Genomic DNA, 21,382 nt, shown 5'->3' on the forward strand with positions numbered 1-21,382 from the left:
TTTGGAAAGCCCCTAGGTAACAAAGGATGGGGGCTGGTTGCCTATAGAGCCAACCTTGTGATTAGAAGTTTGGAAGTTTCAGTCTTCTTGGGAGGGGAGAGGGGCTGGAGGTTGAATTCAATCACCAAAGGCATTGCAGACACCACTGCCCTGGAGCCTCCCATGCCACCAGCCATGGTAAACCTCACTGTGCACATTGCCATGGATAGTGAGCCCTTGGGCTGCATGTCCTTCAAGGTAAGGGACCTGGAAACCAAGAAGTGACTGCTCATCTAATCCATAAATCTGTTTTAACAGATTGCAGCTCTTTGCAGACAAAGTTCCAAAGACAGCAGAAAACTTTCATGCTCTGAGTGCTGGGAAGAAAGGATTTGGTTATAAAGGTTCCTGCTTTCACAGGATTATTCTAGGATTTCTGTGCCAGGGTGGTGACTTCACACGCCATAATGGCACCGGTGGCAAGTCCATCTATGGGGAAAATTTGATGATGAGAGTTTCATCATGAAGCATATGGGTCCTGGCATCTTGTCCATGGCAAATGTTGGACCCAACATGAACAGTTGCCAGTTTTTCATCTGCATTGCCAACACTTGAGTGGTGGGATGGCAAGCATGTGGTCTTTGCCAAGATGAATGAGGGCATGAATCTTGTGGAAGCCATGGAGTGCTTTGGGACCAGGAATGGCAAGACCAGCAAGAAGATCACCATTGCTGACTGTGGACAAATATAATAAATTTAACTTGTGTTTTATCTTAACCTCCAGACCATTCCTTCTGTAGCTCAGGAGAGCACCCCTTCACCTCCATCTGCTCGAAATATCCTATAATCTTTGTGCTCTTGCTGCAGTTCTCTGGGTTCCATATTTTCCTTACTCCAAGTCTAGTTGGATTGCAGAGTGAAGTTTATGATTATGAAATAAAAGCTAAACAACACCAACAACAAATCACCAATGTCCGATCATGCTTATGTAATGAAGCCTCCATAAAAACCCTGTCAGAGAGCCTCTGGGTTGATGATCACAGGGAGATTCACAGAGAGCATGGAAGCTCCTTGCTCCTTCCCACACACTTTGCAGTATGCATCTCTTCCATCTGGCTGTTCCTGACTTATATCCTTTTATAATAAACCAATAATCTAAACTTTAGTTAATTTATCTATCTATCTATCTATCTATCTATCTATCTATCTATCTATCTATCTACACCCAGTGTGGGGCTCCAACTCATGACCCCAAGATCAAGAGTCACATGATCTTCTGACTGAGCCAGCCAGGTGTCCCTAAACTGATGATCTAGTAAGTAAAATGTTTCTCTGAGTTCTGTGAGCCACTCTAGCAAATTAAATGAACCTGAGGAGGGGGTTGTTGTGCCCTCCCATATGTAGCCCTTTGGTCAGAAGCGCAGGTGACAACCTGCTCTTGTGTTTGGCATGTGATGTGTGGGTGGGGGGGGGGCAGTTTTGTAAGACTGAACCTTTAACCTGTGGGATCAGAGGCTATCTCCAGGTAGGCAGTATCAGAAGTGAGTTGAATTGGAAGACACACAGCTGATGTCAGAATTACTTGGTGGTGTGGGAAAAACCTCCACAACACACTGGAACTGGTGACCAGCATCTTACCTACTCTCTCCATGTACATTTGGGGCCTTAGACCCTGGAAACTCATGCAGAGGTGATTAGTCTCAGTATCTTTGTTTGGGCTTCTTTGAACTCAATTTAAGTTGCTGAGTCTGTTGGAATGAGTCTCAATAGTTCTGTAGGAGTTCATGCCTCCTGAAGTTATCAGCCTGGGAATGCTCATGGTTATCATTACACACCATGCTGTTTTCTACCTTTGTGTCTTTGTATATACATTGTTTCTTCAGCATGAAAGTCTCTTTCTCTCTCTTTTTTTTTAGTAACACATCCCACCACCTGGCAAAATTCCACTCAAACTTCTAAGAATCAGCTCAAGCATCATCTCTGAGAGCCTGCCACAAGCCCCGAGGCTGGGTCAGGGGCCCCCTCTGCTGGACTCTCATGAGCCCCTGTGCTCCCTTCTCTAAATCTGCACAGAGATGGATTTATTATAGAACTAGTAAAGCTTAAGCCTCAGCACCCCATGCTTACACAGGCTACTTCCGAGTCCCTGATAATTGAGTGCTGTCAATTTGAAGAGCATTTAAGATTTGTCACTGCACAAGAACAGTTAAAATACCCTGAAATTTTATAGCTCACATGTAAAAAAAACTAGATAGAGGTTCCCCCAAATTTAACAACAATCTTAAAATTTACCTTACTAATAACAAATTGTGAAGTCAAAACTTTTCTAAACTACCAATAACAAAAATTTGTATCACCTGAATGACATTGAATTCAACTGAATTCTTTGTATTCTCTCTAGAAAATGTTATTATAAAACAATTGTCGCATTCTTTAGAAGAGGGTATCAAGGAGCTCATAACCAAAGCAAAAATTAGGGGAGATGGGGCGCCTGGGTGGCTCAGTTGGTTAAGCAGCTGCCTTCGGCTCAGGTCATGATCCCAGGGTCCTGGGATGGAGCCCCACAGGGGTCCTTGCTCGGGGGCGGGGGGGGGGGGGGAGCCTGCTTCTCCCTCTCCCTCTGCTGCTCAGCCTGCTTGTGCTCTCTCTCTGTCAAATAAATAAATAAGATATTTAAAAAAATTAGTGGAGAGGCGAGTCAAAAAATTGATAAAAATATTTTATTTGGGGGGTTTGAGAATGTTTATGGTATTTGTCAGTTTTTAAAAATTTTTGTAATTTGTAACATTTGTGATTTCTTTTATAAAAATAAAGCAATACTTTCATACCTAATTTGTACTATTTCTCTTAAAGACAGTTTGCAAAATTCTATCTGCTTCAGCCCTTTAACACCTAGATTCACCCAGAAGCACAGATCATTCTCTAGGGTCCTTGGCCAGTCTTGCATGACAGACTGTAAACTCCTTAGGCATTTGATCAAACCCCATTCGTGACCCAGCAGCATTCAGCACAGGCCCAGGCACAGAAGTTTCCGTACTGTTTGTTAACATGGTCTAGTCCAAAGTTTGCAATCCATGCTGTGAGAGGAAAGCACCTATGCTATTTTTCTAAGAACAGCTTTATTGAGATATTATTTATGTATCATAAATTTCACCCATGTAAAGTGTAAAATTCAGTGGTTTTTAGTATATTTACAGTGTTGTGCAACTGTATTAGGTTGCTAGGGCTGCCATAACAAAGTACCACAGACTGGTGGCTTTAACAACAGAAATTTATTTTCTCGAACTTCTCGAGCTTCAAGATCAAGGTGTCAGCAGGTTTGGTTTCTTCTGAGGCCTTTCTCTTTGGCTTGCAGATGTCTACCTTCAGTGTTTACAGAGTCATTTCTCTGTGCATCTTGTGTCTCTATGCCCTATCTCCTTTTCCTTTGAGGACACCCATCATATTGGATTCGCGTGTACCTCTAAGGCCTCATTTTACCTTATTTACCTCTTTAGAGGCTCTGTCTCCAAATACAGTCACATTCTGAGGTATTGGGGGTTAGCTCTTCAACATATGAATGGAGGGGATGACACACAACTCAGCCCCCAACAGCAACCATCACACATCTAATTTTAGAACATCTTCATCTCCCCCCAAAGAAACGCCATTTCCCCCCCTCCCCAAGACCCTGGCAACCCATTAACCTATTCTCTATCTCTGTAGGTTTGCCTATTCTGTACATTTCATATTAAATGGTATCATACAATATGTAGTCTTTTTTGGCTAGTTCGTAGTGATGTCACCTCTTTCATTCCTGATTTCAGTAATTTGAGTCTTCTCTCTTTTTTACTTAGCCAACCTAGCTAAAAATTTGTCAATTTTGTTGATCTTTTCAAATAACCAACTTTTGTTTCACTGATTTTCTCTACTGCTTTTGTTTTCTATTCCATGTATTTTCTGTCCAATCTTTATTATTTCCGTCCTTCTGCTTGCTTTGGGATTACTTTGTTCTTCTTTTTCGTTTCCTAAGGTGAAAAGTTAGGTTATTAATTTGAGATCTTTCTTCTTTTTAAATATGGGTGTTTATAGCTATAAAATTCACTTTAAGCATTGTTTTAGTTGCATTTCATAAATTTTGGTGTGCTGTGCTTTCATTTTTATTCCTTTCCATTTGTTTTCCAGTTTCCCTCATGATTTTTTCTTTGACCCATTTGTTATTTAGAAGTGTGTTAATTTCCACATATTTGTGAATTTCACAAATTTCTTTGTTATTGATTTTTAATTTCACTCCATTGTGGTGGGACAACGAACTTTGTATGATTTCGATCCCTTTAAGTCTGCTGAGGCCTGCTTTATGACTTAGCATTTGGTCTGTCGTGAAGAAAGTTCCAGGTGCACTTCAGAAAAATGTATATTCTGTTGTTGCTTTTGGGTGCAGTGTCCTATGGGTGTTAGGATGCTTTTTTTTTAAATGCAGATTTTAAGGCGACGCTCCCTGAGGTTGAGTCCTCTGTCCCAAGGCCTGGAATCTGTGTCTTTATTAAGTTCCCCACATTTTTCAAGAACCCATCGCCCCGCGCGACCTCCACTCCTGGCTTCCTTTGGTTTATTACATAGGCGTAACCGAGGTGATGTCATCCATTGCTCTGACAGACCTTTCTATTGCTCTAGTCTTGCTGCCCGGTCAGCGGAAAGGCACATCGGCGTTCTCAGGTTCGGCTTTCGGCTCCTTCCGCCTGGGCCGTGCTGCGCAGCGATTGGGCCTCCTGGGCAGCGCGTGGTCGGAGGCCGGATGATGGCAGGAGCTGGGGAAGATTCGCGGGCGCTCTTCGGGGCTGGCGTCCGCGCGGCGCTGGAAGCCTGGCCGGCCTTGCAGGTGAGTGGGGCCACGGCTAGGATAAAGGTTAGGGTCTGGGGCAGAACAGGAGTTGGCTGGACAACGCGCCTGAGGCTCCACCGGGCCGCATAAACAGCCAACCCTACACCTCCCCAGGCTGGCTTCCAGGCTGACGTGGTGGGCTCGGGCCTATGTTCGCAGATCGCTGTGGAGAATGGTTTCGGGGGCGTGCACAGCCAGGAGAAGGCCGAGTGGCTGGGGGGTGCAGTAGAGGAGTACTTTTTCCGCAATGGTGAGTGAATGTGAGGCGCTGCGACCTGTCTGTGGGGGCGTGGGGAGGAGGAGGCGGGTCCTGGGGAGCGCGCACTTCCGCTTGAACAGTTGTGGGATGGTACCTAACTAAGGTCGAAGTAGAATGAATACAGGCTTTGGGAGTCAGAATCTTGAGTTCTGATGCCTTACAGGCTGTGCCATTGACCCGCGGTATCACTCTGGACAAGTTATTTTACCTGAGACTCCGTTTCCTAATTCCTAAAATGGATATTAAAGTACCCATCTCAGCACTGTCCAATAAAAATACAATGCGAATCACATCATGTCATTTAAATTTTTCGAGCAGCCGCTTCAACAAAGTAAAAAGCAGATGAAATTAATGTTACTGAACTGAATATATGTAAAATATTTCAGCAGGTAATCGGTATAAAAGATTACTAATGAGATATTTTACATCCCTTTTTCGTATTAAGTTTTCAAAATCTGGTGGGTATTTTACAATTTTAGCACGTTCGCAGTTTGGCCTAGCCACATTCTGAGTGCTCAATAACCGCATTTGGTTTTTTGGACAGCAAAGATCTACGCCTTTGATGTGTCTTGAAGGTCATGTAAGAATAGGGGACCCTGTAGAGGGTCTTTTGCATATTAAGATTTTTACAAAAGTCTTTATTCAGGTATTTAGTCTTGGGGATGACATTAGGCAGAGTTCTCTCAAGGAAGTTTACCATCTAGTGATGGATCCACTTAAGTAAGTAGGCATTTACACTCGCGGTGATAGATGTTCTAATAAGGAGGAGCTCAGGGTGCTTGGGTAGCCTGAGACTGAGGAGGCTTCTTTTGGAGATTGTTCAGGGAGGTAGTGATTGGATTGAGTCTTAGGGGATGAAAAGGAGTTAACTAGGTGGGGGAGACAGAGAGAGATAGAGAGACAGAGAGAGAACAAATAAGTTCTGTGGTATGAGAAGATTATGTGTTACATTTGGAAAGTGGCAGGGAGCTCAGTATTGGAGTAAGGGTGTGTGTGTGCACTTGTGGGTGTAAGAAGGGTAGGAGTGGTTGAGAATGAAGCTGGGGAGGTGGAGAGACCCCGGGAAGAGGTTAAGATATGGAAGACCTTACATGCCTTTGGTTTTGTCTGTTAGGCCAGCATTTGCCAAAACGTAGGCTGTGGAAGACTAGTTCTGTGAACTGGTCCTCAGTGAAGAAAAAGCTTCTCCAGTCGAATTAATGTAAGAACTTTTTTTCAGCTCCTCCTTAAGAGTCATAATAATCATTAACATAATACAAGCTTGGATAAAGATGAGAACCACAAAAAAGAAGCCTCTTTTCCTCTGTTTCCCATTAGCTTTCTATGGATAGCTTCCGTTAAAAACCAGCAGGACAGCTATTTCTGAAAAGCAGGATATGAAACACTGCTGTAGGTGATTAAAAATTCATGGGCCCTTTTTAAGGTGAGTAATGGGATGGGATTTGTTGACTAGAAAGTTCAGAAAATAATACGTATGGAGCATGGACTGGAGAGGGAAAGACTCATGAGAAGGTTATTTCTGTCTAGAAAATAATGAGGCCCGAACTAGGGCAGTGGCAGTAGCAATGGATTAGGGCCTTGGAGATTGTTTGGCTGTGAAGAGGGAGGGAAAAGGAGGCAGGTTTCTGGTTTGAGTCGCTGGGTGGATTAGGTGCCTTTCATGGAATAGAGGAACCCTGGAGGACGAGAAGTAGGTTTGAAGGGTAAGGTGATGAGTTTGGCTTTGGAGATGGAGGGCCTGAGGCATCTGTGAAACAGGTAGAGTGTAGTCTGGGTTGGAGACAGCTTTGGGGGATATTAGATGAGAGTAGTAAGGAAAGTCAAGGGAGTGAATTGAGCTCTCCCAGAGGGAAGGGAGAGTGAGGAGCTTTGTGGAAGACTCTCTTGAGTAATTCTCTAATTCAGAAAAAGTAGAGCATGGGCCCAGAAGGTAACTGAAGCCTAGAGGGGAGGGATTAGCCAAAAATCACACAATAGGATGTTGATGGGAAGGCTGTGATGATTTCATCATTCAAAGTACATAACATCCATTTTTTCTTACCTGTCCCGTTCAGTGGAGCCACAGTTGTGAAGGGTTCCTACATTTCAGAAACTTCAGCCCTTGAGTGATGGAGATTAACATGGATTATGGGTCTCTCCTATGTTAGGCATTATTTAGGGGACTCCTCATAACAGACCTCCAAGAAGGTCACCATTAGCCCCACTTTGCAGATGAGATAACAGGCACAGAGATAAGTAACTTGCTCAAGGTCACAGAGAGGAGGCCAGTTAAAATAGGTCAGATGAAAGAGGGTGAGTGTGGTCGGGATGCTGTGGGAATAAGAGGGTTTGGTAGGACGCAGGAGATTGGATATTAGGTATTTATATTTAGTGGGTGTTTGGTGGGTTTTTAAAAATCACGTAAAAACCTGGAGTACAGAGCACTACAGTGAATAAAAGGCTTGCTGTTTGGGCCTTTACCCACCAATCACATGTGGACTCACCAAGTAGGTATTGAATAGTAGTGGGCCGGAGTGATTCAGTTGGCTGGTCTTTGCTTTCCTACTCAGCTGACTTGGAGCTAGATGAGGTGGAGGATTTCCTCGGGGAGCTCATGACGAACGAATTTGATACAGTTGTGGAGGATGGGAGTCTGCCCCAGGTGAGCATATCGTGGACATAACTGCCATTTCCCTGCCCGCAGTCTTTCTTCTCCCTAACTGTCTGTTTTTAGGCCAAGACTCTTGGGTCTAACCATTCTTTTCTTGAGTCCTGCACAAGAACCTTCTGTGACTCCCTTTTGCCTAAAGGGAAAAGTCTCGTCTTCCCAGGTCTTTCCAAACTCTGCCTCTTCTTTTTTATTTCTCTCCATACAACATTCTCAGCCAGGTCCGTTCTTCACCCCCATCCCAAGGGCAGGGCAGGCCAGGTACATTTCCACCCCTCTTCTGGTTAACATTTCTCCCCATCAGTTCCTGCTGGGATTGCCTTCTCTTTTACCTCTTCTGTCTTTCAAACCGAGTTCTAGTGCCTTCCTTGCTAGGAAGCTCTCCTTCCGTACTTTAGGCTCTTACCTGAGTCTTTCATACATGGTTCCTTCATTAGTGAACTCCTTGGGGAAGAAAAAGCCCCATTCTCTTCTGGAAAATCCCAAACCCCTCCCTACTCTTGCTGCAAACACGTGCTGGTTGTATTGTAGGTTCTCTAGGAAATCCAAGCTGGTTGAATGTTTTCTTGGTAGGTGAGCCAGCAGCTGCAGACCATGTTCTACCACTTCCAGAGGGGTGATGGGGCTGCTCTGAAGGAGATGGCCTCTCACATCACCCAAAGAAAGTGCAGGGTCAGAGCCACTGCAGTTACAACAGCCAGAGAAACGGATGAAGATGATGCGGACAGCGTGGAGGAGATGGAGGTGAAAGGGGTGCCCCTTGGGTGGGGAGATGCAGATATCTTCAGTTTTCTGGGAAATCAGCTAGTTTCATAGGGAAATGATGGGGGGCGGGGTATACTATCCAGAGAGGGCAGGGAACTTTCTTAAGGTCTCACAGCCAGTCCTGGCAAAGCTGGGAAGAGAGCCTGGGTCTCCAGTGGCCACAGCCAGCGGGTGTTGTATTTAGCTCTTTCCTGTATTTCTCCTCCAGGTCACAGCTACGAATGATGGGGCAGCTACAGATGGGGTTTGCCCCCAGCCTGAATCCTCTGGTCCAGACTCCCAGACTATTAAAGAAGAGGATATAGTGGAGGATGGCTGGACCATTGTCCGGAGAAAGAAATGAGTGGGGCTGGAAATGGTTTGGGCCCTTGCTTGCTAGTTGTTTTGAGACTTGTCTGTAGGGGTTTGGGGGAGGGTTCTGGACTCCTGGACTGGTTGCCCTATCTCCAGCCTCTTCCTGTTCCCCTGTCCAGTTTCCTCCAGGGGAAGAAGAGCGCTAGGGTCCTTGCTCTCGAGGTAGTGTGACCTGGTTCACCACATCCCCTTGGGCCTTAAGTTACTATCTGCACGATGAGGCCTGGTTTCCCAGCACATTGCCTCTCAGGTGCGGTCAGTGTGAAGAGGGAGGGATGAGTGGGTGAGGGCATGACTGGAGGAGAAGCTAAACACTGGTTGACAGGGGCCAGGTGGATCTGTGAAGGGAGAGGGCCAGCAGGAGAACCAATAGCCCTGCTGGGTCAGGAAGGGTAAGATGAACTTGCAAACCAGAAGCGAGATGAGTCGAAGATGTGAACGAAAATAGCTGTGGTACCTCTCTTTCTTCTCCCCCCGCCCATACACACACACAGCAGCTCTGTACCCCTGGCCAGAAATTGGAACCTCCCAGGAACACTCCCTTTCTGCAGCTTAGCCTCCAGCCCTGGGTTCCTTCAGGAAATCTAACACTTTAGCTAGGTGGTGAGCTTGGGGGACCTGGGCTTTGTTTTCTGGCTCCTCCAATCTCTTTCTGTACACTTATCCAAATCCTGGGATGAGGCTTAAAACCTCAATGAATAGTACCTTATTGTTTAATCTGTGACTTGACCCGTGAAGAGCCTTGGAATCAGCCTTTCAGGAGCCGGGCTTCAGAGCTCCACAGGGGAGCAGTTTCTGGGCACACCCTCACAGCCTGTTACTTCAAACAAACAGATGGACAGATGGAACACAGCAGCACTCTGAAAGTTTCCATAAGCCCGAAATAAACTGTATTTTTCTTTAAAAAAACAACAAAACAAAAGAGTATCCATTGTCCTCCCCCCCATTCCCCTGTCCTGCCCTGTGGCCCTGCCATGGGTCTGGACGATAAAATACTGGGTAGCCTTGGGGCCGGGTGGAAGCTGTAAGCCATGGGAGAGGCAGGAGGGGTCTGGTCCCTGCCCCATGTAACGTGTAAAGACACTGGCGGAGGGGGCAGGGCTGGGCCAGGGCCGTAGGGTCAGTGGCAGAGCTGGCACTTGAATCCAGATCTCCTGCCTCCAGTGCTTTGGGGGGAATTGGGTGGAGGCAGGATCTGTAGGGTGTTGAGGGGATGGGGGACAAAATGGCCTAAGTCCGGGGGGGGGGTCTAGCAACAGCTCCCACCCTTCCTGGGGACAGGGATTTTAAAAAAATTAACATCACTGTAGGAATTTTTTTTAAAGCCCATGTTTTGTGAAAAGATGAATTAAAAAAACCCAAGACCCAGCACTGGGGATTGAAAGTGCCCACGATGGGAGTTCAAGTATTGACTGAGCTGGGAGGGAGGGGGCTGGGGCCCCCCAACTGGACATGGGCAGCTAGGGTGTGGGGCAGGGGGCCCCAGTTCCTCCCAAACCCTCTAGGTCTTGTCTCGGGTCTGGGGGGCTTCGGAGGGTTCAGCAGTGGCTCCTGAAGCTGCCACCAGTGCCTCCTCCATCTCCCTGTCCTCAGACAGTGTGGGCCCTGGGCAGAACGTGTCCCCACGGCCTGCCCGACCAAGCACTGCCATCCAGCGCCGCTGCAGCTCCTCTGTCTCGGGGCTGAAGTACCAGCTCAGGTGGCTCTGGGTGATCTTGAAGACGTGCCTTCTGTCAGGCCGCTCCCCTGCCTCAGGAGGTCCCACCTCAAAGCCAATGAGGGGCAAGCTGCGCTGGGCTTTCACATCCTAGGGAACAGGACAGAGCTGGGGTCACGAGTCCAGGCTTCTCACTAGTTTTGCATCTGCTGAACCCTTCTTTTCCTTCCCCTGCTCAGGAACCTTCCGTGGCTCCACTGATAGCAATAGAAAAATGTCAGCTGAGGCAACTAGCATGCAGGCTAGTTCAAATACCTGTTTCCTCCCACAACCAAAACCAGTTGGGCTCGTCTCTTTAGCACATACCCAATAATGTTTGCAGGCCTTTGTCTCGGCTGTTGCCTCCACTTACATGTTCTTCCCTGCTCCAACTGGAGCTAGCAGTGCCTAACCTCCACTCTGGCTTCCTCCAGGAAACTAGCTCTGCCAGCTCACCCCGCTTTTCCCTACACATGTTGGCCCAGTCACTCCTCGTCTCTACTTGGTCTTTGTCTCACAAGGGTAGGGGTTCTGATTTCCCCTTAGCCTTACCCAATCCCCCAAGGCCAAGGAGAGGTCAAGGACCGAAGGGGAGGAGGAACAGCCTGGTTTTGCCAGGCAGCGGGAAGGACCTGAAGGAATAGGATGCACACCTGAGGGGCTCCGTAGATGTACAGCACCAAGGGTTCGTTCTCAGGGACCACGAACCATGCCTTATGCCAGCCTTTGCCACCTTTCTCCATGTAATGTAGGAAGCTGCAGATGACGCTGTTCTCCGCAGCCACTGAGGCCTGTTTCTGTGGCCAGAGACATGGGGGACATCAGTGTCGATAGAAGGCCTGGCTTGGCTCCTCTTGGCTTTGACACCCCCTCAGCATAGGGATTGATGGATTGATGAAGCTGAAGCTCAGATGGCAGGAGGGATTTGTCCAGTGCCCCTTGCCCCCCCCGCCCCCCCCAGTGAGTGAGACTGGAGACCAAAAGCCAGGCTTGTCTGCTGAACTGCCATGGCTGCTGCCTCCGAAGAGTTGGTGGGGGGGGGGTGTCTCAGCAGGGGCACCTGGTTGCCGGGCAGGCATTCTTCCATCAGCCACGCATTCCTCAAGTCACTTAGGCCTTTTACACCTCCCCTGTTCGTCATCTTCCATCATACATCCATGCCTTACATTTAGCAAGAGGCAACCTAGCATTGTGGTGAAGAGGACTGGGAAGCTGGGTAAGGCAGTCTGGCTCAGAATCCCAGCTCGAGATGAAAATGTATTGACTTAGAAGGAGAACACACAGGTCCATTGTAAGGATTAAATGAGTTAATGTATGCAAAATGCTCAGAATAGTGCCTGGCACAGAGTAAGCATTCTTTTTTTAAAAAAGATTTATTTGAGAGAGAGAGCGAGTGCACGTGCACGCAAGCGGGAGTTAGGGGGCAGAGGGAGAGGGAGAGAAGCCTCAAGCAAACTCCCCGCCGAGTGAGGAACTCACCACAGGGCTCGATCTCAGGACCCTGAGATCATGACCTGAGCTGAAATCAAGAGCCGACCACTTAACTGACTGAGCCACCCAGGCGCCCCCAGAGCAAGCATTCTTTGTTAAATAAAATAAATACCTCAATTTGGTTAAAACCAAAAATGTGTGTACATGCTATAGCACAGCTATTAATAGTAGTAATCTAGTGGGTAAAAGGAATATGGTGTTTTTATTATTTCTGTTTATATTGTCTTAATTTTCTTCAGTGCACATATCCTACTTTGTAATAAGAAAAGATTATTTGTTAATTGAAAAAACATCCTAGCTCTGCCACTCGCTGGCTGTGTAATTTGGGCAAATAACTCCCTGGGTCTCAGTTTCCTCATCTGTAACCCAGGGATAGTAATAGCATGGATAGATTAGTTACTGTGAGGATTAAACATCTAAAGCACTTAAATAAAAATTCGTCTTTCATTGACTCTTGCACTCATTTTACTCACTCCGAGCCTGGGTCACTTGCTCAGTGGATGCACATGGCACCCTAGTGTTTCAGAGATGCCCAGGCGTCAGTCACACTGGGTGGGTGGCTGGGGCCTCTGTGGTCAGCGTGGGAGTGTTAGTCGGGGACTGGCTCTTACCTCCAGGATAGACCTCCGGCGCTGGGGTGTATGCTGGCTGCAGGCCGGGCTGCTCCCAGGCACCCCATGCAAGGCCACGTAGCAGTCCGTGCACACACGGTTGGAGCGGTTGTTGTCATAGATGAGGCGGGCCCGGAACTCGGAGCACTTCCCACAAACCACCTGGGGTGGCAAGTGGGCAAAAACAGCCTGGTTCCTGCAGGTCTTTCCCTTCAGTGGACCAACTCCCACAGTGGACTCGTGGCCTCCCGCGCTTGGAGGGTAACCCACTCAGAAGTGGGCCTTTGGGCTGCCAGCCTGTCCCCTCCCTAGCTCTGCCCCTGCCTGCCAAAACTCACATGCCCGCAGGCCTTGCAGTGGTGCCTGCGTTTGGTGATGGAATTGAAGGGCTCCTGGCAGCGCATGCACATGGTGACTTCCTTTTCTCGGATGGGTGTAGGTGCCCGCTTCCCAAGATCCACGTTCTGGAGAGAGGGCCAGGTCCCAGGTCAGAGATAGCTACTCCCCAGCCCAGTGCAGCCAGCCCCTGCCCTCTGCCCCAAGGCTTGGATCATCATTGGGAGGCAGCACATACGTTCAGAAGACCTGCCTTTGAGTCCTTGCTCTGTCCCTACCTCACTGTCATTTTTACTTTCTGGGCCTCAGTTTCCCCTGTGATTTCTCTGCGGCCATACCAAAAGAAGACTGTGCTTCTGAGGTCATGCACTGTCTCTCTGGTCTTTACTCTCTGGGAAGGGGCAAGAATCATTTCAAAGTAAAATGGGGGCTTGGAAGCCTGGAAGGGGTCCCAGGGCTGGGGGAGAGGGTGGGGACTCTTACTGGAGAGTTAGGGGGTGTGTCTTCATCTTCCCTGTTTGTTGAGTTCAACAGTTTGAAGGTCTCCAGCGTCTGTTCATGCTTCAGGAGAGTGGAGTTGATGGCCTATAAAGGAGGTTGTAAGAAATAAAAGGTCAGATCACCTCACAACGCACCCACTTCCACCCTCACCTCACCTTCCTGTGACTTAGTCTGGAGTCGGAAAAGTTGGCTTCTAGGCCAAACTCTGCCCCTTGCTAGGCATATGATCTTGAGCAAGCCCAATCCCAAATCCAGTTCTCAGTTCTTAAATTTGTGAAATGGAGGGGATCAGTGGTTGAAAAAACTCAGGTCTTCCTGGCCACAGTCTGGGCTCAAGGTTTTACAGGATTTAACTCACTGAGGTTACACCCTCAGCAGAGCCAGCTTTCTAAGGGGAGAATTTGTGAGTTTCTGTTTAACTCCTGGACCTCGGCTTGCTTCTCTGTAAAATGGGGATGGTAAAAAGTGTGTTGGAAAGCAGGTGTCCAGGCTCATTCTGGTCTGATATGAGTTTTAGGGGAGAGTCAACCAACCCCAAGGACACCTGTTAATACTCCTCCAGCCCCCTACCACAAAGCCTTCTTGGATGTTACCTGGACCCAGTCTTTCTTCTCCTCCTCAGTCCTTGGGGAAGGGTGGGGGAAAGAAAAATGTTGGGTTAGGCAGGCCAACCAAAAGCAAAGGGAGTGGTAAAGAGTTAAGTATTTTGGAGTCAGACAGACCAAGGTTTTGACCCTCTGGTCCTTAACTTATTGTGTGACCTTAGGCAAGTCATGTAGCCTGTCTGAGTTTATTTACTCAACAGTTACTAATACTTTCCAGACCCTGTGCTAGGAACCTGGGGCTTAGAGAGGACCCTGTCCTCAAGGAGCTCATGGTCTAGGAGGGGAGATAGGGACATACAGGGGATCAGCACTGTGACAGAGTGAAAACAGGGCTGAGAAGCCCCGAAGAAGAGACCTGCCCCAGCTTGGAGTTTGGGTGGGGCTGTTAAGGAAGGTTTCTTCAAGGAGGTGCTGGGCCTCTGGTAGAGAGGGCTATGGGTGAGGTGTGTGTAAATGTATGGAACATACAAGAAACCATAAATAGTTCCCTGTTGTTGGAATGGCAAATTTGAGAAAGGGGGGCAGCTTGTTTTCCTTTAGTCCATTTTCTTCTCCATTTTACCTGGAGAGAATTATCAGTCTGGGTTGTTCTGAGCAGTAACTGAAGTGATATGTAAAGTGCCCAGTGCAATCCTTGGTCCACTAGGTGCTCAATCAGTGCGAGTTACCTCTTCCTTTTGCCCCATAGTCTCCAAGGCCTCTGTGCTGAGATAGCTCCATAAACCTCTCACTAGGAATAGGACCCAGTTTCTTGGCTGACTCCTGCCTGGCCTCTTCTAATCCCCTTCTACATCTACCCACCAGACATCAAAAGTATTTTTCTAATACGAAAATCTGACTACCTCCTTAGAACCACTTCATGAAAAATTAAGGATAGGAGTTAATATTTAGGTTTGCAATGCTATTTATTATGAAAAAATGGAAGCAGCCTAAGTGTCCAACAACAAGGGATCAGATAAAGAAAAAGAAATGATGGTACATCATTACTGTCAGACAACAAAAATGGTATAGAAAGCTGCTTATAATATGTTAAGTGAAATATAGTATGTTAAGTGGTATAGAAAGCTCTTTATGTTAAGTGGAAATATATAAAATACACATAGCATTCCATTTTTGTTGAAAAACATGTGACATGAGTGTTTATATTTGTCAAAACTTACTGATGGTACACACTTAAGACCTGTGCATTTCACTGTGTGAAAATTTGACCTCAAGAAAAGGAGAGGACATTAAACAAATACTGAACTCTAGGTAATAATATGCACACCAAAGTCTTTAGGGATGAGGTGTAGTGATGTCTGTAACTTCGTTTGAAATGCATGTTGAAAAACGAGATGGATTGGTGGATGGATAAAAAGGATAGATTTGTGATAAAGTAAATATAGCACAATGTTAACACTTGTAGAATCTGTATGGTGGGATTACAGTTGTTCGCTGTATAATTCTTTAAACTTTTCTGTATTTTGAAATATTTTCATAATAAAATATAGAAAGAAAACGTGTGTGTGTGTGTGTGTGTGTGTGTGTATACACATACACACATATATGCAAATAGAGGAAAGGCCTGGGGTGAAGTATCATGTCTTTAATTTACTTTAAAATGGTTCAGCCAAAGATATACATGGCAAAATGTCAATAATTGACTCCTAAGTCAGTGGTTCTAAACCCTGGTGCACACACTAAAACCACCAAGGGAGCTTTGAAAACTCCTCATGTTCAGGCTATGCCCCAGACAAATTCAGTCAGTCTTTGGGAGTGGGTTTCAGACATCGGTATTTTTTAAAAGATTTTATTTTTAAGTAATCTCTACACCCAACATGGGGCTCGAACCTCTAACCCTGAGATCAAGAGTCACATGCTTTAACTGACTGAGCTAGCCAGGCGCCCCTCAGACATAACTATTTTTTAAAAGCTCCCCAGCTGATTCCTGTGTTGCCAAGGTTGAACACCAGTTGTCCAAATGGTAGGTATATGGTGTTTGTTCTATTTCTACTTTTCTGGATATTTGAAATTTTTCGTAAGGGCAGTACAAGCAATTGCAAGGCAAACCCTCCATGCCTTTCCTCTGCCACTAGGAGGAAACCCTACACTGCTTACTGCTCCTTTCTGGCTCCATTGTCTCAGCAGCCCCCTCCCTCCCTTGCTCCTAGCAGAAGACCTGAGTCATGTGACTTGTCACTCAGGTTCTACTGAGCCCTCTCCTGGATGTACCCAATGTTGGCTTTGTTCTTGTTTCCTGGCTGCGGGCATCGGAGATGCTCTCTCAGTCTCCCAGAGCGTCAAAGGTAACACTCATCTCTCTTTTCCGCCTCCATGCAGTCCCAGCAATGAGGGTTCTGACTCTCATTTTTCACTTCCTTGCAGCCTGTCAGAAATAGATCATCTACCCATATGCATCCATGCCCTGGCCCTGATCCTGACCTTGATTCCCTATCACTTGGGCCCTCAGAAGGCAGCATAAGCTCGATTTCCAGCTCTGCTCCTTTCTAGCTATAGGATCTTGGGCAAGGTACATAACTCTTCTGTGCCTCAGTTTGCCCATCTGTGAAATGGGATTGATGGTAACAGTAGCTACTTCAAGGGTTGTTTTAAGGATTCAACTAGTCAGTTTAAACTTAAATTGTTTAAGTTAAAATTAATTTAAAACACTGCCTAACATAAGAGCAAGTCTTCACTAAATGTGAGCTATTATAATCAACCAAGTAGAGGATGGATATGAAAGCCCCTTTGTAAAATGGCTAGACATTATTTTTAAATGTTATTTTAAAAAGTTTTATTATAAAACATTTCAAGCATACAAAAAAGCAGACAGGATAGCACAAATTCATTAAATGTATGCCTATTATATAGATGCAAATTTAAAAAATATTTTGCTATATTTACTTCATATATATGCATATATTCACATATAGTTATATAGGTATGTATATATGTGTGTGTGTATGTATATATGTGTGTATTTTTTTGGTTGGTAAGTCATTTAAAAATAAATTACAGATATCATGATACTAAATCTTCAGCATGCTTCATGAAAAAACAAGGCCATTCTCCTGTATAACCATTATACCACTATCACACCTGAAAAAGTTAGCAGTAATTACCCGACAGCTATTGTTCAGTTCATATTTAGATTTTCCCTATTGTCTTGCAAATGTATTTTAGGGTTTTGCTCCAATCAGGCTCCTATTGTGGACCAAGCATTGCATTTGGTATTTCTCTTAAATCTCTGAATCTTCAGTAAACCATGTTGTTATTCTTCCTGTTTGGATTAATACCTCATTCTTCCCTCTCCTCTAACAAAACCCGCCAGAAGACCAAGCCTGCATCTTTGGGAAAAGATGCCCATCTTTTCTCTGGAAGGATCTCTTCCTTGGAGAGGTAGCCTGGCACTAGGCCTAGAATGCCTCATATCTGAAGGGAAAGAGGGGGCTAGAGGGAAGGTATAGGTAAGGGCAAGTACCTAGCCTGGAGCTCCAGGGAGCGCTGCTTTCCTGACACCAGGAAGGTCCGAGGCAGATTGAGGTTGGAGCTTTCCTTTAGCTGAATGGAGGGAGAAAGAGGCTTTATGAGGACTACTAAGCTCCATGGGGCCCTTACCCTCTGCACACATGCACACAAAGACTTGGGGTCAAAGTCAGAACAACTTTATTCCTCCCACCACCAAGGCCCCACTCCACGTCCCCATCTCCCACCTCCTGGTGCTCACCTCCATGCCATCTACATCAATGCGTGCCCGCACGCTAAACTTCTGGCCAAGGAGCCGCAGCCTGGGCACGCAGTAAAGGAGGCGGTCGTTGAACTAGGAAGGAAAAGTTTGGGGATGTATGTGTGGAGGACCCAGGACAGGTGTGGCCCAGCTCCCTACCCTTATAGGACTCCTGAAGCTTTACTGCTGGGGAATCAAGGCAATAGATGGAGAATGCACAGCCCAGATTGGGCACAAGGGTCACAAGGAAAGAGCCTAGGCATGGGAGTCACCCCCTAGTTGGGTGACCTTGGGCAAGTCACTTTTAAGTCTTAGTTACATCACCTCTGAAGTAGAGAAAAAAAAAATTCTAGTGTAGGTAGTGAAAATACAATGAATCAATAGAGGAAAGAATGGCTAGCAGGAGGTATAGTCTTGAGTGAGTACCAAGTCAATGTGTGCAACCCCACGCCTGGCACTTACTAGTATGAGGTATCGGTCTTGAGTGGTCCCATTCTTTGCTGACAGCTTAAGGATATGGCCTTCTTTTATGAGCTCTTTGGTGGGGCTGACAATGTCTTCCTCACCCCCTAGCAGCTCATATACCTTCAGCAGCTTGTGCATTCGCTCCTGGCAGGAGACAGTAAGCAGAGGGCAGGGCTGGGGTGCTGGCCTCCCCTGACATGTCCACAGGTCACAAGTCCCCCAGGACAAAGACACCACGGGTGGGTGGCCGAGGAAGGGCAGGGGCTGGAAGGGCCACTCACCATTTTGCGGATGGCAGCGTTAGAGTGCTCTGCTGCTGTGGCTATCAGCTCCAGAGACTCTGTGGGCAGAGTGGGAGGTCAAGTGCGGGACCAGCAGAGAAGAGGCTCTTAGGGCTTCTTTGTTCCCTGAGTACTTCCTCCTGGCCCGACTACACCCGCCCCATCCCGGAAAGCACCAGCCTCAAAGATGTCCATAGCAACATCACTTAAAATCAGAAACTATCTCAATTAATCCCACAACAGCAGAATCATAGTACCTGGAATAACTGGCAGTGAATAAAATGCAAGCTTAACAGGATTATTATTACCATTAAAAATAGCAACAATAATAATTACATCGGTAACTGGAAAGAAACATACCCATGTTTAACAAGTTGTCTCTGAATGGTGGGACTATGGGTGCTTTTTATTGTATTCTTTAGATTTTTCTGTATTTTCCATATTTTTGACGAAGAACATGTATTACTTTTATAATCAGAAAAAAAGCCATATAAGGAAACAAAGAGGGGCGCCTGGGTGGCTCAGTTGGTTAAGCATCTGCCTGTGGCTCGCGTCATGATCCCAGGGTCCTGGGATCCAGTCCAGCACCTGGGCTCCCTGCTCAGCGGGGAGTCTGCTTCTCCCTCTGTCTCCCCCCCACCCCCGCTCATGCTCTTTCTCTCCCTCTCCCCCTTCTCTCTCCCTCTCTGTCTCGTGTGCATTCTCTCTCTCAAATAAATAAATAAAATCTTAAGAAAAAGAAACAAAGAGATGAGCCTATTCTTTGTCTCAATAATACTGATTATAGGAATCTATACTAAGAAAATACGTGTTCTAATCAACAAAACCAATAACTCCATAGCCACACTCATTGAAAAAAGGGGGGAAAGGACTCAAATAAATAAAGTCACAAATGAGAGAGGAGAAATAACAACCAACACCACAGAAATACAAACAACTGTAAGAGAATATTGTGAAAAACTATATGCCAGCAAATTGGACAACCTAGAAGAAATGGAAGAGTTCCTAGAAACATATAGCCTAATAAAACTGAAGCAGGAAGAAGTAGAAAATATGAACAGACTGATTATTACCAAGGAAATTGAATCAGTAATCAAAAACTCCCAATAAACAAAAGTGCAGGACCAGATGGCTTCATAGGCGATTTCTACCAAACATTTAAAGAAGAGTTAATATCTATTCTCGGGACACCTGGCTGGCTCAGTCGGTTAAGAGTCTGCCTTCACCTCAGGTCACGATCCCAGAATCCTGGGATTGAGCCCCACATCGGGCTCCCTGCTCAGGGGGGACTCTGCTTCTCCCTCTGCCTCTGCTGCCCCCCGCCACTTGTGCTGTCTCGTTTGCACTCTCTCTGATAAATAAACAAATAAAATCTTTAAAAAAAGAAAAGAAAAGAAAAATTATGTTTCTAGAAAAAATACCTATTCTTCTCAAACTATTCCAAAAAAATTGAAGAGGAAGGAAAACTTCCAAAGTCATTCTATGAGGCCAGCATTACCTTGATTCCAAGACCAGATAAAGACACCACAAGAAAAGAGAACTATAGGCCAATATCCCTGGTGAACATAGATGAAAAATCCTCAACAAAATACTAGCAAACTGTATTCAAAAATACATTAAAAGAATTATCCACCACAATCAAGTGGGATTTATTCCTGGGCTGCAAGGGTGGATCAATATTCGCAAATCAATCAACGTGATACATCACATCAACAGGAGACAGGACAAAATTCATATGATCATCTCAATAGACACAGAAAAAACATTTGGCAAAGTACAACATCCTTCTTGATAAAAACCCACAAACAAAGTAGATTTAGAAGGAACATACCTCAACATCATAAAGGCCATCTATGAAAAACCCACAAGGAACATCATATTCAATGAGGGAAAACTGAGAGATTTTCAACTAAGATCAGGAATAAGACAAGGATGTTCACTCTCCTCACTTCTATTCAACATAGCACTGGAAGTCCTAGGCACAGTAATCAGACAACAAAAAGAAATAAAAGGCATCCAAATTGGTAAGGAAGAAGTAAAATTTTCACTATTTGCAGATGACATGATACTATATAGAGAAAACCCTAGAAGACTCCACCAAAAAACTACTAGAACTGATAAATGAATTCAGTAAAGTCACAGGATACAAAATCGATGTACAGAAATCCGTTGCATTTCTACATACTAATAATGAAGAAGCAGAAAGAGAAATTAAGAAAACAATCCCATTTAAATTGCACAGTATCTAGGAATAACCTTAACCAAAGAGGTGAAAGACCTGTACTCTGAAAACTTTAAAACACTGATGAAAGAAACTGAATATGACACAAAGAAAAAAAAAAAAAAGAAACGGAAACACATTCTATGATGAGTTGGAAGATATGATATTGATAAAATGTCTGTACTACCCAAAGCAATCTACACATTTAAAGCAATCCCTATCAAAACAACAACAGCGGGGCGCCTGGGTGGCTCAGTCATTAAGCGTCTGCCTCCAGCTCAGGTCATGATCCTGGGGTCCTGGGATGGAGCCCCGCATTGGGCTCCCTGCTCCACAGGAAGCCTGCTTCTCCCTCTCCCACTCCCCCTGCTTGTGTTCCCTCTCTCTCTGTCAAATAAATAAATAAAAAACAAACAAACAAAGAAAAACAACAACAGCATTTTCCACAGAACTAGAACAAATAATCCTAAAATTTGTATGGAACCACAAAAGACCCTGAATAGCCAAAGCAAATTGAAAAAGAAAAACAAAACAGAGGTATCACAGTTCCAGACTAGAGGGAGGAGGGGTGGGGAATGGGTTAAGTAGGTGATGGGGATTAAGG

General features: G+C 45.7%; 2 protein-coding genes across 6 annotated transcripts in view; one reads left to right on the forward strand and one right to left on the reverse strand.

Moving 5' to 3' along the window:
- Positions 1-4,740: 4,740 nt before the first annotated feature.
- On the forward strand, positions 4,741-10,072 carry TSR2 (TSR2 ribosome maturation factor). Of its 5 annotated transcripts, XM_028092885.2 has the most exons (6): positions 5,039-5,090; positions 6,214-6,300; positions 6,417-6,522; positions 7,649-7,740; positions 8,320-8,490; positions 8,720-10,070. In XM_028092885.2, exons 4-6 carry the CDS (start codon positions 7,693-7,695, stop codon positions 8,852-8,854), a joined length of 354 nt encoding a protein of 117 aa, XP_027948686.1. In that variant the 5' UTR covers positions 5,039-5,090; positions 6,214-6,300; positions 6,417-6,522; positions 7,649-7,692; the 3' UTR covers positions 8,855-10,070. The 5 variants fall into 5 exon arrangements, with proteins under 5 accessions (XP_027948682.1, XP_027948683.1, XP_087884908.1 ...); XM_028092881.2 differs by lacking the exons at positions 6,214-6,300; positions 6,417-6,522 and adding an exon at positions 4,741-4,837 and having other exon boundaries at positions 4,955-5,090; positions 8,720-10,072; XM_028092882.2 differs by lacking the exons at positions 6,214-6,300; positions 6,417-6,522 and adding an exon at positions 4,741-4,837 and having other exon boundaries at positions 5,000-5,090; positions 8,720-10,069.
- FGD1 (FYVE, RhoGEF and PH domain containing 1) overlaps positions 9,747-21,382 on the reverse strand; it is a 40,760-nt gene continuing 29,124 nt past the window's right edge. The window contains exons 9-18 of the mRNA XM_028092880.2: positions 18,558-18,616; positions 18,274-18,420; positions 17,812-17,904; positions 17,566-17,645; positions 14,094-14,124; positions 13,483-13,584; positions 13,002-13,127; positions 12,664-12,825; positions 11,215-11,358; positions 9,747-10,672 (exon numbers count right to left, since the gene is read on the reverse strand). Coding sequence (XP_027948681.1) covers positions 10,367-10,672; positions 11,215-11,358; positions 12,664-12,825; positions 13,002-13,127; positions 13,483-13,584; positions 14,094-14,124; positions 17,566-17,645; positions 17,812-17,904; positions 18,274-18,420; positions 18,558-18,616 — 1,250 coding nt within the window. The 3' untranslated portion in view covers positions 9,747-10,366. The remainder of the gene's footprint in view (positions 10,673-11,214; positions 11,359-12,663; positions 12,826-13,001; positions 13,128-13,482; positions 13,585-14,093; positions 14,125-17,565; positions 17,646-17,811; positions 17,905-18,273; positions 18,421-18,557; positions 18,617-21,382) is intronic.

Source organism: Eumetopias jubatus, unplaced genomic scaffold (genome assembly GCF_037043125.1).
Source record: "Eumetopias jubatus isolate StellerSeaLion01/CBP00866 unplaced genomic scaffold, mEumJub1_p1.0 scaffold_11, whole genome shotgun sequence".
Lineage (NCBI taxonomy): Eukaryota > Metazoa > Chordata > Mammalia > Carnivora > Otariidae > Eumetopias > Eumetopias jubatus.

What these genes read in the sequence shown, in the direction of transcription:
- TSR2 (XM_028092881.2), top strand. Translation starts at nt 4,754, where the DNA reads ATGATGGCAGGAGCTGGGGAAGATTCGCGGGCGCTCTTCGGGGCTGGC. An exon ending in GGAGTACTTTTTCCGCAATG is followed by an intron (nt 5,091 to 7,648) that starts GTGAGTGAATGT and finishes TTTCCTACTCAG; the next exon opens with CTGACTTGGAGCTAGATGAG. An exon ending in ACAGCGTGGAGGAGATGGAG is followed by an intron (nt 8,491 to 8,719) that starts GTGAAAGGGGTG and finishes TTTCTCCTCCAG; the next exon opens with GTCACAGCTACGAATGATGG.